Below are 19,542 nucleotides of genomic sequence, written 5' to 3'. Positions count from 1 at the left end.
TACAAAAAAGTTGCAATTAAAAACATCAGAGCTTACATTTTCGTGGACCCACATCAAGAGTGACTCAAATATTGAAAAGAGCTTATTCCCCTTATTACCACTTTTACTTTGGATGAAAAAAAAAACTTAAAATTACAATAATTAATTGATTTTTAAAGTGAATGTTTTATACCCTCTACCATGGTATGGAGAGTATATTAAGTTTGCCATTCCGCATGTAACACCTCGAAATAATAATTTTAAACCCCACGAAGTATATATTCTTGATCAGCGTACAATTCTAAGTCGATTTATGTCCGTCGATGTCCGTCTGTCTGTCTGTTGTAATCACGCTATCTTTCGAACGAATTGAGATAGAAGGCTAAAATTTTGCACACATGTTTATTTTTTTCAGTAGGTAGGTTAAGTTCGTAAATGGGCCATGTAGGTCCACGTTTTCATATAGCCCCCATATAACAGTACCTCCCGATATTCAGTATTTTGATGATGTTAGCGACATTATTCACCGGAATTGTTTCAAATTTGGTATTTGAAGTTCGAAATGGATACTATAACTTAAGACAGAAAATTTTCTGTGCAGGTCCACGTCTTCATATAGCCCCCATATAACGGTACCTCCTTATTTTCGGTATTTTGATGATTTTAGCGACATTATTCACCGGAATTGTTTTAAATTCGGTATTTGAAGTTCGTAATGGGAAGTACAGTCTGTGACAGAAAATTGTCTATGCAGGTCCAGGTCTTCGTATAGGCCTCATATATCATTACCTCCCTATATTCGGTATTTTGACTATTTTAGGTACAAAACCCACCGAAATTGTTTGAGATGTATTTGAAGTTCGCAATGGATACTACAGCCTGTGACAGAAAATTGTCTATGCTGGTCCAGGTCTTCGCACAGCTCCGATATAACGGTACCTCCCTATATGCGATATTTTGATGATTTTAGCTACATTATTCACCGTTTTTTTTTTAAGTTTCGAATTTGAATATAGTAATGCCTTATGACAAACAATGCCTATGTAGGTTCACGTCGTATAGATCCCAATATAACGGCTATATTCGGTATTTTTAAAATTTTAACCGAATTGTTTAAGGATTTTATTTTTTGAAAATTTTTAAATTTGTTCCAAATGGTGGAGGGCATTTTAACTGCTTTTTATCTTTTTGTTTTTTAATTTTATTGAATGAATGCAAAAAATGTCGGAAATAGCATCAAATTTTAGAATTGGCACCTTTGGCACGAATTATGGCCTTCAAACGTCACACGTTGCCCGAATGTTGCTCTGCGGTATTTTGGCCCATTCCCGGCGAAGCGCTTGCTTGAGGTGATCGACATTTTGGTGTTTTTTCGTGTCAACCTTGCTTTCCAAAATACTCCAGACACAATAGTCCAACGGATTGGTATCCGGAGATTTTGGTGGCCAGTGAGAGCTGGAAATGAAGCAAGGAACCTCATTTGGTAACCATTATTGTGTGGCGCGTGCTGAGTGCCATGGTGTTGAGTCCTGTTGGAATGTCCAAGGTCTGCGGCCAAAATGTTTGCGTGTCCAAGGCTTTAAAATATATCCAGAATATTTTCGCGATAATATTCGACATTAATTCTATCGATTAATACGAGCGGAGCCAATGGTCCCTATCTGTTATGGCGGCCCACACCATCACCATGGCCGGCGCTTGAGTTCTGGTGGCCAACCGAAGCTGCACATTTTCAGCTGACCTCTTTGGCAAGTATACTCGATCATTTTGTTTGTTTACAAACAGCTGGACAACGAATGTTTTCTCATCGGAGAAAACCAAATTCGGGAGTTCACCACTTTCGGCCAAGCATAGCAACTCTTTAGCTCTTTTGAGTCTATTTTCTTTCTCTGCTGTCGCGGTGTAAGTTCTTGCAATTTTTGGAATTTCAATGGTTTTAACCCGAGCTCATTTTTCAATATTTGCCGAATGGAATATTGCGATATGTTCAGCTCACGAGCCATTAATCGGCCACTGCGACGCGGGGTTCGATCAAGTCGCTTCTTTACTTTTCGAACCATTTCTGCTGATGTTGCTGTTTTCTTCCGTCCACTTCCTTGTCGTCGGGCTACGCTACCAGTATCACGGTAACGAGCAATGGTACGAGACACAAGATATTTATTCACATTTAAATGCTTGAGTGCTCTAACAATAGCCACTTGTGGTTTTCCAGCCAAATATAAAGAAATCACACTATCACGCTTAAATTCCATCACGAATAAGTTTTTTTCTGTAAAATTCTCACCAAAATACTTTTGTACGCTTATAAACAATTTGATGAGCTGTCACTGGAATAATTTTAACAGCTGTCGGATGAGTGGCTTAGAAATGACAGCAGTCTGAAGTTGGTTGCAGTTTTTTCATTTCACCCTGTAAATTCCTGATCAGCGTGAAATCCGATAAGCGATGTCCGTTCGTATGTGGAAATCACTGCAGCTTCCGAACGAATTGAAGTAGGTTAATAAAATTTTACTTAGGTGTGTGTTTGGTCTGCAGGACTTTCGGTATTTTCATAATTTGAACCACATCATTCACCGAAAGTGCTTCAAATTTCTTATTTGAAGTTCGTACTACAGCCTATGACAGAAAATTGTCTATTCAGGCCCACGTCTTCGTATAGCCCCCATATAACGGTACTTTCAGTTATTCGGTAGTGTGATCCAAATTTAGTATTTAAAGTACGTAATGGGTACTGCAGCATATTATAGAAAATTATCGATACAGGTCCACGTCTTCGTATAGCTCCCATATAACGATAACCACATTATTCACCTAAAATGCTTCAAATTTCTTATTTGAACTTCGTAATGGGTACTACAGCCTACAACAGAAGATTGTCTATACAGGTCCATGTGTTCGTATAGCCCCCATATAACGGTACCTATCTATATTCGGTATTTTGATTATTTTAACGACAACCCATGGCAGAACATTGTCTATGCAGGTCCACGCCTTGGTATAGCACCTTTTAATGGTACCTGCCTACATTCGGTATTTTGAGGATTTTAGCGACTTTATTAATAGGAATTGTTTTAAATTTTTGTATTTGAAGTTTGTAATGGGTACTACAACCTATGACGGAAAATTCTCTATGCAAGTCCACGTCTTGGTATAGGCCTCATATAACAGTGTCTGCCTTTATTCGGTATTTTGATGATTTTAGCTACATTATTCACCGAAATTCATTTCAAATTCGATGGAATTGTTTCAAATTTCGTATTTAAACCTCGGTATCGGCCTACCACAAAGAATAACTTGTGCAGGACCACTTATGAGGTTTAATTTCAGCGGTATTTTTCGACATTTTTTTTTTAAATTTTTGGGGTTATAATTTTTTTAGCTTAGCTGCTTTTTTACTTGTTACGATTATCGCAGTATTTTTCATCGTTATTTTTTTTTTTTTTTGAAAATTTGCAAATTTGTTCCAAATGGTGTAGGTTATTCAATGCTTGGCCCGGCTGAACTTCCTGCTTTTTCACTTGTTTTATTTGCAAAAAAAGTGAATTTTCTCTTCTTTTAAAATTCGTACTCTCGGAATACTACCACTCGTGAGCATTATTCACTCTCAAGTAAAATCGAACTCTGGTCAGGATCAATATTTAATTTTAGCGGAATCATTGTTTTTTCATTTGCTGGTAATGCTCTTACATTCTTCCGACCACACACATAACACGATATCCTCTGCATTACCAGTAAGCTAAAAAATGTGTGCGTTATACCTATAAAATTTACATGGCAAAAGAAGATAAGCATTGATTAACGGCGGAATAAGTAGAGCACGTTTGACTACAAAACCTAAGTTTGCTGGTTCGAATCTTCGCGTCAGAAAACAAAATGAGAAAATACTAAGAGTTTTCTGACGCGTACTCTTTAATGGAACGCCTTTGAACAACAATTAATGTTGCGTGTCCGACTACAAATCAGAAGATCCCCAGCTAAACTTGGCTCTCGGTGGCAGTTTGGAAAGTACATACTTCCAATTACATGTTCATTTGAAAGTGGGGGATTTGGATGCTGTTGTGTAAGCAATTACTGATGTAGTTAATAAACCCATTATTAGTTAATGAAATTTTTTGCTTGGGCGCCAAGCCCAAGGCTTTTTTCAACTCTTACACCTGCATCAATAATTCATCGTATTTTTTCATTTGCCAATGCCGAGTCTTGAAGTCACAACCTTCGGTTCACAGTCCGACGAAATGAAAAAAACATAGTCTTTTGCTTTGAGGAATAATTCATTATTTTCAGCCTACAGGTAATACAAAAGGTAAAGTTTTTTCCTCAATTTTGAATGGGCTCATGCAGCTGACAATTTTTTTTATCTAGAAAGCTAAACAATGTCACATTTCAAAAAGTCTCAATATTTTCTCCAAACAATCTCAAAATAATCAGGGTTGGTGGTATTACCTAAGTGGCAATAATATTCTGCGATTATTTTGCAATTAATTATGCAGTCGCGGTAAGAATTAAAAAAGCAAACAAAAAACAATAACTGAATGCAAATTAATTGCTGCGACTAACAAAATAATAAACAAAGCTTAATACAACATCACGCAATTTTCAAATCAGCAAAGATAAACGAGAACAAGTAGCCAACCAACCAACCGACTGCTGACACCAAATATAGATCGCACAAGTTTTTTTCTATATAATTTCAATTTTATAGAACAACAAATAAGCAGTTATTTTTTTGTTTTGTTTATCGATCAGCAGACAACACGGACAAGTTGAAAAACTAACTATTCTTGCAAAAAGAGGACAGCAAAGCAAAAAAAAATTGAAATTCGCCAACCTACATTGTGCGCTGCATTATTAACATATAAACAAAGAATGAAAACTGCATGCATTCCACCCAGCGCTTCGCATACTCTGTAATGGAACACCAAACCAGCAGTAGCTGCTTATTTCATAGCCAACCTGGTGTTGTAATGTGGGGCGCAGCAATAGCAACAAAATTAAAAAAAAATAAAACTTGACTCGTTTAGAATCACTGGAGCGATTCCGAATTCAATGTAATGTGGTGCATCGCGCTGTCTCCATTAAAGGTGACTTCATTATGCCCACTCATGCAATGTACGCTCCACTGCATGTGGGAGGTGGTGTCGTTGTCGATGGCTGTGTTTTTTCTGCCATCACTGATGTCTAACGTCATCTAAAATTTCATTCCCTTGTTCCGAAATGTGATCATGACAGTGATTATTTATCCATCAAGTTTTATGTAAATGCAAACAAATTCCTTAATGCAAACGACATGTTTTCAAGATCGCAGAGCGAGGCAGACATCTACGGAAGAGCGGTTTTTAAGATCGTGATTGTTTATGAAACTTGGCATAGAAATTTACTTTTGATATAGAAATGCAATTTCTAAGAGTGTTCGAGAAAATTCATAAATAAAATAAATATAAAATCCGAATCCGCGTTTATAGATCAAAACTAGTTCTTCTTAGATTTTATTGGCTGGCTTTAGAGAGTCCATCGTGGGAGTGATTAAAGAGTCTACATTTTACAGGGTGAGATGAAAAAACTGCAACCATCTTCAGACTGCTGTCATTTCTAAGCCACTCGTCCGACAGCTGTTAAAATTATTTCAGTGATAGCTCATTATATTGGTTACAAGCGTACAAAAACATTTTGTTGAGAGATTTCCAGAAAAAAAGTTATTCGAATTCAAGCGTGATAGAGTTCTTTATATTTCGCTGGAAAACCACAAATAACTATCGTTAGAGCACTCCAGCATTTAAATGTGAATAAATTTTTTGTGTCTCGTACCATCGCTCGTTAGCCCGATCCTGGTAGTGTAGCCCGACGTCAAGGAAGTGGACGGAAGAAAACAGCAACATCGGTAGAAATGGTTCGAAAAGTAAAGTAAATAAGCGATCGAAACCCGCGTGAGCTGAACATATCGTAATATTCCGTTCGGCAAATATTGAAAAATGGGCTCGGGGTAAAGCCATTGAAATTGAAAAAAGTGCAAGAACTTAAACCGCAACAGAAAGAAAATACACTCAAAAGAGCTAAAGAGTTGCTTCGCTTGGTGAACTGCCCAATTTGGTTTTCTCCGATGAAAAATCATTCGTTTGTAAACAAACAAAATAATCAAGTTTACTTGCCAAATAGGTCAGTTGAAGATGTGCACATTCGGTTGGCCACCAGAACTCAAGCACCGGCCATGGTGATGGTGTGGACCGCCATAACAGCCGATGGTCGCTCTCCGCTCGAATTAATCGACCGTGGCATCAGAATAAATGCCGAATATTATCGCGAAAATATTCTGGAAGACACACAAAAATTTTGGCCTCAGACCTTGGACATTGCAACAGGACTCAGCACGCACCACCCAACAATGGTTACAAAATGAGATTACTCGCTCCATTTCCAGCGCTCAATGGCCACCAAAATCTCCGGATACCAATCCGTTGGACTATTGTGTCTGGAGAATTTTGGAAAGCAAGGTTGGCACTAAAAAATACCAAAGTGTCGATCACCACAAGCAAGCACATCGCCGGGAATGGGCCAAAATACAGCAGATCCACATTCGGTCAGCGTGTGATAGTTTCATTGGCCGTTTGAAGGCCATAATTCGTGCCAAAGGTGACCAATTCGAACAAATCTAAACTTATTATAAAGTTTGATGCTATTTCCGACATTTTTTTCTTTCATTCAATAAAATTAAAAAAAAAAATTCAAGTAAAAAGGAAAGGATGGAAAAGCTGCATCAGAGAACTTAAAAACAGAAGAGTTAAAATCCAATTCAAATCCCTGATGATGACTATCGAAGATAGTCGAAATATCGGACAAATAAATTAATATATAAAAAAACAAATTCGTCTGTTTTTTTTTAAATTCTGACCTTGAGCCAAACGAAAAACCAGAAGAAAATATATTGATCAAAAGTCAACAATAACTATACAAATTAATAACACGGAAGGCACGCCGATAATAACATTAAAAAAAAAGAAAAAATTATGGCGTTTGACTTTGTTGCATTTTTATTTTATCTCACCCTGTAATTTTTTAAGGCACTAAGCTTAAACCATTTGTCACCACAGGGAAGACTGTTATGTCACCACACGAAATCGCAAGCCAACTAGCCAGTAGTCCAATATAAGACTCTAGCATGACCTGTAAAAAGAATTACAGAGAACTTTTACACCAACAAATCTCAAATATGCAATGACAGATAAATCTTCTTTACTTGTGAAACTTGTTTTCGGAAGGATCCGTCGGACCAAACCCGAGTTTTCTAATGAAACGACAACTTCGGATTCTAAAAAAAACAATGCAGTATCTAGGTTTCAAGGAAATTACAACAAAAACAATTAAAAAAGACGTAACTCTGGCCGGGCCGAACTTTGAATACCCTCCAAAATTTGGAAAAACATTTGCAAATTTTCAAAAAAAAAACTCGTTGAAACTACTAAAATCATAACTAATAAAGAAACATAAAATTCGGCCGTTCCGAACTTTTAATACTCTCCACCATTGGGTAAAGAAAACATTTTTATAGAAAAGTATCTGAATTCAAACGTGTTCCCCTTTAAACTACAAAATACCAGTAAGACCCGTTTGGATAATGCTATTAAACTTTAAAAAAAAAAAAAAAAAAAAACATAAAATAGGCGAGGCCGTTATATGGGGGCCATACCAAAACGGCAACCTCTGTAGGCAATTTTATACTTTAAGGATTGTCATCTACCAAATCTTCTTAAATATCATTGAAAAAATTTCGTGGGTAAATGTGACTAGGATTTTTAAAATGCCGAATATCGGTGGCTATTATTATATGCGTGCTATAGGAAAACGTGGACCTAAATAGTAAATGTTTTGCCACCGAAGCTAGAACCCATTATGAACTACAAATACCAATTTTTGACAAATTCGTGGAAAAATGTGGCGAAAATCATCAAAATACTCAATATAGGGAGGTACCATATCGGGAGGTACCATTATGTGGGGGCTATACGAAAATGGGGACATATACTTACTATTTACCGCCACCGGAGCTAGAACCCATTATGAATTACAAATACCAATTTTCAGACAAATTCGTGGAAAAATGTGGCAAAAATCATCAAAATACCGAATATCGGGAGGTACCGAAAACATTGTATGTATAGGTACACAAAAACGTGTACCTATACATACAATGTTTCGTCACCGGATCTAGAACCCATTATGACCTTTAAATGCAAATTTTTAGACAAAACCCGTGAAAAAAAATTTGCGAAAACCATCAAAATACCGAATATAGGGAGATACCATTATATAGCGGCTATACCAGAACGTGGACCGACATATCTCATTTTCCATCCATTTCCATACCAACCATGGTATGACACAATACAAATCGTTCTGCCAACTTTTGAAGCTCTGCGTTAAATAATATGGGCTGTATCGTGATTTCAACAGACAGACAACGCACATCGTTAAATCGAATTAGATTTTTATCCTGATCATGAATATATATACTTTATGGGGTCTACGACGAATATTCAGGGATGTCACAAACGGAAAGACAATGTTAATAAAGTCTCCTTTTTTAAGGTGGAGGGTATAAATATACCGGGAGTTACAGACGTGTGGATCTGCGAACTGCAAATACGAAATTTTGAAACAATTTAGGTAAAACTTTTCGCTAAAACCATTTAAATACCGTAAAACCCGCTGATAAGTACCGTTATAGTTGGGCTATACGAAGGCGTTTACCTGCATCGATCTTTTTCTCTCACAGACTGTAGTACCCATTACGACTTATGATACAACATTTGGAACAATTCCGGTGGATAATGTCGCTAAAATCATAAAAATATCGAATATAGCGGTGTACCGTTATATGGGGGTTATACGATGTTCTGGACTTGCGTTTTCTGTCATAGGCTCCAGTACCCATTAGGAACTTGTGAATAATGTCGTTAAAATCATGAAAATACCAAATATCGGGAGGTACCTTTATATGGGGGCTGTACCAAGACGTGTATGAACAATTTTCCGTCACAGGATGTAGTAACCATTAGAAGCTTCAAATTCCAAATTTGGAACATTTCCAGTGAAAAGTGTGACACAAATCATCAAAATACCGAATACCTGGTGGTACTGTTATGTGGGGACTATACCGAAACATAGAGCTATATTGACAATTCTATGCAAGGATGTTTCTTACGTAATGGGAACGCATGCTAGCAATTTACTGCAAATTCGGGTTAAAAATTGTGGCTTAAATACCCAAAGAGTCTTAAATTTGTCGGTACAATTATATGGGAGCTATACTAAAACGTGGGCCTATATAGACCATTTCAATGCCAAATGTCCTAACACAGATCTGAGTAAAATTTTATCAATCAACTTTACTTCGTTTGGAATATATGTACACTTGTTAGGGTCTAAAATGTATATTTCAAGGTGTTACAAACGGAATGACAAACTTAATATACCCTCCATTCTATGATGGAGGGTATAAAATGTCAGCCTATTCCATTGGAGAGTGTGATGAAAATCTGCAAAATAAATTAAACCAAAAGGTGGAGAAAATTCCGACCACAATTTACCCCCAACTTTAGGGGCTGCATTCGAAAGTACATAATTTCAAGTCACCGCTATATGTAGCATGTCGGTTTCTGATTATACATATATGCGGTAGAAATGGTGAGAGCAAATACGAATGCTACATAGTGTAGACTAACCTAAATTGAATGACTCCTCATGACAGCAGTGGGCCATCTTCCTTTTCCAGGGTGTTATCATAAAAACCATTATATATTGTGTACCACTCCACCACCCAGGCAATGCAGGAAGATAGTGAGGAACCCACATTAAAAATTTATCAGACAGATCTAAGGCATCCAACGATGCCATAAATCAAAGCACTACGAGTTTCGTATTTGAAAACGGCAGCTATCTCGGCATATTAGCGTTCCTCGGAATTGTTCCTCTGTATCAAATTCTATTTGAAGTAGTTGTATTTTTAAACTTGAAGTAGGAAACAGATCCTGGTTAACAACATACGTCACGTCGCTACAAAAACAAACTGGAATATGCCTTGTCCCATATTGCACATTAAAAATTAGTTCACGAACACATAACTCCCAGTACCACGGCGTGTTAGAGCCACTTAAGTCTGAAAATATACAAGTTATTGTAAATAAACCGATATAAATTTCTTAAGTAATTGTTGTAGTTTAATAACCTGGTTATCTATTTGATCGTTGTTGTAAATTAACACAACTATAAATAAGCAATTGTTTACGGAAATGTTGACACTCTCGAAAACATTATGCGTAGGCCTTGTCAATGTCAAATCTGAGCAAAAACAGCAATTCATTCTCTTTACCTTTGTCTCTCTCTCTTCCTCTGTCTCATTGCAAATTTATGCTCACATCACTCACTTGCGTCTTTTTTTTTTGTTTTTCTTACAGGTTGAGCTTGGCGCCAATTGGATACACGGCGTCTTGGGCAATCCCATATTCGAAATAGCGGTACAACATGGTCTAGTCAGTGTGGTTAATATACCCAAACCGCACAAGGTGGTGGCCACCACCGAAGATGGTCAGCAGGTTCCTTTCAATATACTGCAGGAAATCTACGAGGCGTATGTATGTTTTTTACGCCGCTGCGATGAGTATTTCCTCTGTCAGTATAGTCCACCGCCGGACATAAACAGTGTCGGAGAACACATCAATTTCGAGATACAAATCTATTTGAGTTCTGTCGAAGATCCCAAAGAGAAGCGCTTAAAACAATTGATTTTCAATTGTTTGCTAAAGCGTGAAACTTGTATAACCGGCTGCACTGATATGAACGAAGTAGATCTCTTAGAATTAGGTGAGTTTGAAATGATGTCAAATTTACGTTGGGATATATTAAAATACTTGTTCTTTATACTTACAGGTAGTTATACAGAATTACAAGGTGGCAACATAGTATTGCCTGCCGGCTATAGTTCAATTTTAAGACCCCTTACCGCACAAATACCCAAAGAGGCTATCATAACCAAATGCCCCGTCAAGAAAATCCACTGGAAACGAAAAAAGACCCTTACCGGCCTGGACACAGTCGATGAGAATGAGGAAAATGATTCGGATGATTCCGAAAAAACAGTAACAGAATTTCCCCCAGCTGGCGGTGCACCGGCGACGACGTCTGGTGCCTCCTCTGCCGCCGGCAGTAGAGAAAATACTCCCTCAACTGGTGATAAAAATTCACGTTGTGGATCTGTTGAATCAGATACTGGCGTGAACAGTGACTTTCCCGTGCGTGTAACGTGTGAGGATGGTCGTGTCTTTTATGCTGAACATGTGATATGTACCATACCGTTGGGCGTCCTTAAGTCATGCCATAAAAATCTATTCGATCCCGAATTACCACACTACAAACAGGAGTCCATTGAACATTTGATGTTCGGTACGGTAGATAAAATCTATTTGGAATATGATCGACCGTTTTTAAGTGCCGATATATCGGAAATTATGTTACTCTGGGATGATGATAAATACGAAGAACATGCCTCCGATGAAGAACGTGCTACTCACGAATATTTAAGTAAACATTGGTATAAGAAAATCTATTCATTTGCGAAAATTTCCGATACCCTGCTTTTGGCATGGGTATCGGGTTTAGAGGCTGAATTTATGGAAACCCTGTCATCGGATGTTGTGGCGGAAAAATGTACAGAGATATTGAGAAATTTCCTGCAGGATCCATATGTGCCGAAACCGAAGAGATGTGTGTGGTAAGTAAATTATGGAAGTCAAGTAACAATGGGAAAAGTAATTGGATTAAGAACAATTTGTTTTGAAAATGAATTTGATGGTCGCAATGATAGATGTTTGTCCGGTTAAGATCTCGAACTACCAACGTGCTTTTCCATTTTGGTTTAAAAATATCAATTTTCAACCTTTTAGCTTTGAAAATGTGCAAAAAAACTTAAAATTCTTATAATCGTTCGTTACCACTTTTTGCGAAGAGACCTACCAGTTAATAAATTGCGCTATTCCCAAATCTAAGCAAATATTGCGTTTTTTTAATTGTTATTCTGGTTGAGAGTTCCAAAAATAGAGCTTTATTTATTGGGAAAATGTGGAACATATAGAAAGCATCTATTTCAAAATTTGTCGATTAGAATTTTCCTGTTAAGGTTTCGGTTCATTAAACAGGGTCCCGTTAAGTTGACTTCCAAAAGGCACTTTCTTTGCATACGAACTAAGTATCGTGTTCCAAAATTTATGCAAACTATCCAACTCCAAAATACCTCTGCTGCGTATATTTATTGCCTACACCACATAGTGGTAAGGGTGTTATGTTTTTGTGCATTTGTTTGTAACAAGGAGAAGGAAGCGAGATCCATTGTTACTTTTGAGGATCTTCATAGGATCACTTTCTGAGTCGATTTATGCATGTCAGTCCGTCTGTCCGTCCGTCCGTCTGTCCATGTATTTTTGTGAACAAAACGCAGGTCGCATTTATTCTCCGATTGAGATGCAATTTTTCAAACAATATTTTTTTATGGACGAACCCTATTAAAATTGGTGAGAATCGGTTCCATATACACTGGTGGCCAAAACTAAAGCAACTAAAATAGCAAAGACAATAAATGCCCTGTAACTTCTACAAAAATGAACAAATCGTAATTATTTTTCCAGTTTTAAAAGAGGTACTTAATTCACTTTTAAAAGACTAAAAATAAAAACACAAAAATAGTTTTGAATGAAAAATAATATATGGAAAACTAAAATTACCCAATTTTTGCTTGGTCAAAACTAAAGGAACTTCTTGATTTTTTATTTTGAAATAATTAAATTTTGGCTAGTAGTCGATAGCATCCATTATTTTTGATAGCAGCTGCACCCCTACCAGGCATTGAATCTATAACACGCTCAATTTGATCCTTGGGTATGCTTTTCCAAGCACCCTGAATTCTTTACAAAATGTTGTGTTTATTTCTTTCCGAATCTCGCTTGATCTTCCTTGCTACGGTACTCCAAAGGTTTTCTATGGGGTTTAGGTCAGATGATTGTGCCGGCCATGACAAAACACCGATTTTTGACCACCGCAAGCAATCTTTGGCAAGTTTTGATGCATGTTTGGGATCGTTGTCATGCTGAAACGCCCAAAAAAGCCAACTACTTTCCTCAGCGGAAGGGAACATCGTGATTTTTAACACATCTTTGTAAACAAACCGATCCATAACTTCCTTTATTTCATGGACAGGCCCAAGTTCACAGAAAGAAAAAAAATTCCACACAATTTTTGTCCCTCCCTCATTTTACTGTACCCTTGCCACACTGCGGCTCGTAAAATTATTCATGTCTGAGCCTTTAATATTAAACGTAGACTCATCCCAGAATAAAATGTTTTTCCATTGTGCTGGATTCCGATTAATATTATCGTTTCCGAAAGCCATCCTGGCTTTCCGATTTTTTCAGATATAAATGGCTTTTTTTGATGGCTTACGGACATACAGACCAGCTGCCACCACTCGTCTACGCACGGATCATGAGCTCAAATCCAATGATCTCTCTCTCACCAATCCAGTTGAACTCTTAAATTGTTGTTTTTTATTTCTCTCACAATTTGTTGATCAATACGTGCTGAAGTTTTACACGGCCTTCATCCGTTATAGACTGTTACTACTGATCCAGTTTCAAAAAAACTGACTTAGTATACAAGAAATCGCAGAAATATTTATGAAATATTTCTCGGAAATCATGTCTTGTCTTCATAGTCACTGATAATTTGCTGTTTTATTCAAGTACTGTATTTGCTTCTAGCCATTTTTAAACTATTTTTGAGCAGTATTTAAAAAACGGAAACAAACACGTGCTGTTGTAGAAAACTTCTCAAAAATGATTTATGACAAGCGAAATTGTTGAAGGAAGCGAAAAGCTATAAATATAACAGTAAAAACATCTGAAATTGCCGCGATCATATGAATGTACAATAGAGTTGCTTTTGTTTTGTCCACGCCAAAATCGGTTTAATTGACTTTACCATACATTATTTTTTATATAAAAACTAATTTTGGTTTTATATTTTAATATTTTTTTAAAGTGAATAAAGTGCCTAATTTAAAACAAGAAAAACTTTCGCATTTTCTTAAATTTGAAAGAAGTTACAGGGTATTCATTCTCCTCGTAAGTTCAGTTGCTTTAGTTTTGGCCACCAGTGTATATCTTCAGTCGATTTTGGGTTAATTGTGCACCAAATGGCTAATATCAGTCTAAATGACCTGAATGTTTGCACATCCGAATGAATTCAGTCTAGAAGCAAGTACATCAATTTTGTTGAAAATAGGTTCAGGTATAGCTACAGCTCCCATATATATGTTTCACCCGATTTGGGTTTTTAAGTCCCTCACATGCGTAGAATGCACTCTACAACAATGATCTTTGGTACAAGATATCAGATACAGCTGAGAAATAAGTGCCTAAATTTTAGTCAAAAAATCGGTAGTATTCATTAAGTCGTAATTGTTTACATTGCAGTCGATTTTTTTCCTTTTATTACTTTTAGTTTTTATACCCTACAACACTATGTGTTGGGGGTATTATAAGTTTGATTGGGCCAAAAATTATGTAACACCACGAAATATTGATTTCCCATATAGGAAAGTATATATGGATCTTCCTAGCTCGCCGAGCTGAGTCGATCTAGCTATGTATGTCCGTCCGTCCGTCTGTTCGTCTGTCCATGTTAATTTGTAATCACTCTACAGGTCGCAATTATGGTCCGATCTTCACGAAATTTAAAATGGAGGTGGGGCTAGGGTCAGAATAGAACCCTAAATTATAATCATTCTTAATAGTATTATATTTTTTAAAAACTAAAGTGAGTTTCCTCCCTTTGGCGAAACTCGCGTTAAAAAATAACACGTCAATTAAAGTTTGCTGCTGGAATAGAACTAAATCTTTATTTGTGAATGAGTGCAATATACATAATTGTTTATTTTAATTCTAGATACATCGTATGATTATTTATTGGTCTTTTGATTCGATCGTATGATTTGAAATACGATCGATTGTGTGATTTGCAAGAAGGGTGTGGCTTTTTCTCTAAATGACAGATGGTACGATAATTGTAATATGAATACGATAATTGTAATATGAATATATTGCCAAGTCATTGGAAAGGCATTTTGGTTTGGGTTATAACACCCCCGGACGAAGACTCTTTCCCGTGTTCCAAAGGAGCTGAGGGGAAGGGCATAGTTACTTTTACTTTTACTGTGCTTGATCTATATTTTACATACAGATACAATGCTATAATAAGTATAATTACAGCTGTCAAGACTATTACTGTGTAATTAGTTACTTTCTGTTCAAATTTTATTTCTGATATGAATTCGGTATTTTTAATATGATGATACTGTATTTCCTCTAAAGAATCATATGAATCATTTATCATATGTATGTCTCTGTAGGGATTTGGAATTATTAACATGTTTTGAAACATTACTTTATTGTACCATTTGTCCAATTTTACTTTGCAATTTTCTATGATCAGCATGTGATTTCCAGATAATTTTAATGGGTATTTGTTACATGTATGATTAACAATTTGATTAGTATTTATAGCAATTATAATATTTAAGCCAATTTCGACAACTTTTGGTTTAGTATTTTGTATATAATGACATTTCATGAGCTTATAATTAAACAGATTGGATATACAATCATCCTCAACTTCCCTTAGATTTGGTGTTTCATTAACATCATAATAAATTTTATTATCTTTTGTGATATACAATTTTTCTACAATATTAATTTGCATTTTTTCTTTATTAGGTATTGGTTGAATATATACTTCTTGGAATATTTTAGGATTATATTGGGGTACTTTTAAGACAAATACTATATTATTTTTGTAAAGGGCTAAATTCATCTTAATTTCTTTCATTTTATCTATGGTTATATTATATATTCTAATTTCTTCATCACTCAGGATATCTCGAGTGAGAATATTTAATTTGGAAGCCAAGATTAGGTCTCTTACTTTATCTAATAATTTGCCCATATGATCAATTTGGTATTTAAGTCGGTAAACTTTATCAGCTTTTGCTGTGTTATCTTTAATTGATTTAACGTTTGACATGCTCTTAATCAACAGTTTTGTTTGGTCATTATATAATTTTGTTAAGTTAGCTAATTGATTGTCAAATTGTGTATTTATGTGTATTTGATTATTAGTTTGCGTTATTATATTATGTTCATTCTTCTCCAAATTTTGCAGTTGTCTTTCAATCTCTTCTCTATCATTATTATCCATTGTACCATATAGATATTTTAATCCTGTACCAAAAAGATTAATTAAACCTCTTCTATTTCTAGCTTGATGGGGAATAATACTTTTAAGTCGTAAATGTATGTGCTCGATTTCATGCGATAAAAATGAATCATTAATATGCGAAACTTCCTCTCCCAATTCATTCAAAAAATCCATATATTTTGTGGTGTTAAATATGTGAAGAATTTTAATATAGTCATCTATTAACATTTTGTCATTAAGTTGTATCATTGCATATCCGTTGCCTTTATTCAAATCGACTACCTCGAGCTTCTGCGCTACCACTGGGGATATCATCAAGAAAATCGCCAGCAAGGACTTCCAGAGACCTGGAAAGACATTTCCTTTTAATGAACTGGTCTTTATGAAGTATTGTATTTCGGTTATCTAATTTATATTTTTTGTCATTAATTTTCCGTGTAGTCAACTGTTTTATTTTAGTCTCGGTCTTATGAGGGATTGCTGTTCTTCCAAATTTAGGATTAATATCTTCATCCTTTCTTTCTTTATTTCTGTATTTTAACATCTTTTCCTTTGCTGTTTCAATTTCATTATAAACTTTTTCCATATGAATATCTGAGTTATAAAAATGAAGGTCAATGGGTTTCTGTTTCGTAGAAAGATGTAAACTATTGTTGTATGCCTGTAATGCCTGCAAAGGTAAATCATAGTTGTGTGCTACATCATTATTTTCCTCCCTAATTTTTAATATTCTAATATTCTCATTTAAACTGCTATGAAAACGTTCAATGTCCGAATTACCAGTATGTCTATGAGGTGTTGTAAAGTGATACTGAATATCATTATCTTCAAGGTGTCCCGTAAATACTGGATTAGAAAACGTCGGGTCATTATCCATAGTAATCTTTTGGGGTTTCTTCATGATGAGGAACAATTTATTTACAGCTTTTATAGCCTGTAATGGTGTTTTGTCAGATAATTCTTCCATTGCTGCATATTTTGTAAATTTGTCAATCATGGTCAAATAAAATATTTGGTTATTAAGATACCAAATATCCAAGTGGTAATGAACATAAGGTCCATGTGGTGTTTCCGTTTTCTCGAATGGTAATTTGACGGGGTTTCTTTCTATTTTGAAATTACATATAACGCAGTTATTTATAATTTTAACAATTTCCTTTTTCATATTCGGATAATAGTATTTCCTTTTTAATTCAATATATGTTTTATCTATTCCTGGATGATTGTTTTCAAATCGGTGGTGTCTATTTATGATTTCTAGGAGTTCTTCGTATCTAACATCTTGCAGAAATTTAGTTGTTAATATGATTTCAAATTGTTTTGTATTTAAAGGATTATCTTTTGTGGTTTTATATTTTTCCTGTAATTTCAATAAAATTTCCGTATCCTCACAATACAATGCTGAAAGATTATTTTCCATGGCTTCATTCAATATTCGTGATATTAATTCGTCGTCGAATGTTTCATAAGCGTATATTTTCCTATTCCTATCAAATATCCGTTCATGTGTCGTCTTATTGTCCTTGGAATTGTCAATTTTTATTTGGTTCTTGTAGTGCTGAAGAGGTTTCTCTGATATCTTAAAGAAATTATGGCCATCTTCGTCAGCACTGTGTATTGTAGAAGTAGGTGAAGGTGGTCTTTTCTTTAAATGTTCATCCAAATGTTTCCTAAGCAGATTCTTCTTACTAAACATTTTATTACATATCTCACATTTATGTTTTCTTTTAGCTGTGATTGCATTAACTTCTCTAATTCTTGAGAGAGCATCAGCTACTTTATTATCCTTTCCTTCTACATGTTTGATGTCAAATTCGTATTCATTTAACCTTATTTTCCAACGGATTAGTTTGGAATTAGGGTCCTTAAGATTTGCCAGCCATATAAGGGGTTTATGATCGGTTCTTAGTTCGAATTTCCTACCGTAAAGATAATGTCTGAATTGCTTAACTGCCCAAACAATTGCAAGTAATTCTTTTTCAACTGTGGAATAATTAATCTCATGACGGTTTAAAGTGCGTGAAGCAAACGCTATTGGTCCATTGCTTTGTGACAGGACGGCTCCTAATGCATAATTACTAGCATCGGTAGGCAGAGTAAAACTCTTTTCAAAATCCGGGTATTGAAGTACCATATCGGACATCAGAATATGTTGTAACTTCTTAAATGCTTGTACATAGTCAGCATCTTCAGTATTAATTATTGCATCTTTTTTAAGTCTCATGGTCAAGGGTTTTGCAATTTTTGCATAACTTGGGATAAACTTTCTGTAATAACCCGTTAATCCCAGAAAACTTTGTATTTCCTTAACATCTTTTGGTATGGGGAACTCCTTAATACATCTTATTTTATTCGGGTTTGGTTTTATCCCATTATTAGTCACTACATGTCCTAAAAATTCAGTCTCTTTTTTCAAGAAGTCTGATTTATTTAAGGATACTTTTAGATTTGCAACTTCTAATGTTTTCAAAACTTTTCCCAAGTTTTCCATATGCTCCTGTAATGAAGTCGAAAATACTAAAATATCATCCATGTATACCACACATATCCTGTTTATATGCTCTCTGAGCACGTTGTTCATCATTCGCTGAAAAGTTGCCGGAGCATTCTTTAGACCGAATGGCATTCTTATAAATTCATAATGTCCATTTGTTGTAGAGAATGCTGTTTTTTCCCTATCTTTTGGATCTACCTCAATCTGATAAAATCCCTTTGTTAAGTCCAATGTTGTGAAATAGTTAGCTCGACCTAGTTTATCTAGTATGTCGTCAATTACTGGTATTGGATATCTATCATCTTCAGTGATAGCATTCAATTTTCTATAGTCTATAACAATTCTCCATTCCTTGTTTCCTACTTTATCTTCCTTCTTGGGTACTACCCAGATAGGAGAATTATATGGAGATGAACTATGCTTTATTATACCTTGTTCTAGCATTTCATTCATTTGTCGATCTACCTCTTCAGTATGTATTGCTGGATACCTATATGATTTCGTATATACAGGGCCATGATCTCCTGTTTCTATCTTGTGCTTTATCTCATTGGTAAAGGTCAGATCATCTCCCGGATGGTAAAAGGCATTTTCATATTTAGTTATTAATCTTTGGAGCTCTGATTTTTCTTCTGTATTTAGGTGGTCTGTCCTTAGCTGCTCAGTAATTCCTAGTATGTTAATATGATGGAGTTCTGGCAATGTTTGTAGTGAAAATTCGTCATCTTCAGAATCTCCTTCAAAATATATCCTGAACTTTTGACCGTTAATACTTA

At 35.5% G+C, this 19,542-nt stretch overlaps 1 protein-coding gene across 1 annotated transcript in view; it reads left to right on the top strand.

The window, feature by feature from the left end:
* LOC101897491 (peroxisomal N(1)-acetyl-spermine/spermidine oxidase) overlaps positions 1 to 19,542 on the top strand; it is a 48,423-nt gene that overhangs the window by 20,108 nt on the left and 8,773 nt on the right. Inside the window, exons 2-3 of the mRNA XM_059123127.1 lie at positions 10,428 to 10,833; positions 10,900 to 11,740. Coding sequence (XP_058979110.1) covers positions 10,428 to 10,833; positions 10,900 to 11,740 — 1,247 coding nt within the window. The remainder of the gene's footprint in view (positions 1 to 10,427; positions 10,834 to 10,899; positions 11,741 to 19,542) is intronic.

Source organism: Musca domestica, unplaced genomic scaffold, assembly GCF_030504385.1.
Source record: "Musca domestica strain aabys unplaced genomic scaffold, Musca_domestica.polishedcontigs.V.1.1 227, whole genome shotgun sequence".
NCBI classification, from domain to species: Eukaryota; Metazoa; Arthropoda; class Insecta; order Diptera; family Muscidae; genus Musca; species Musca domestica.
Note: the sequence above shows the minus strand (reverse complement) of the source record. Positions and strands in the feature narration are given on the sequence as shown.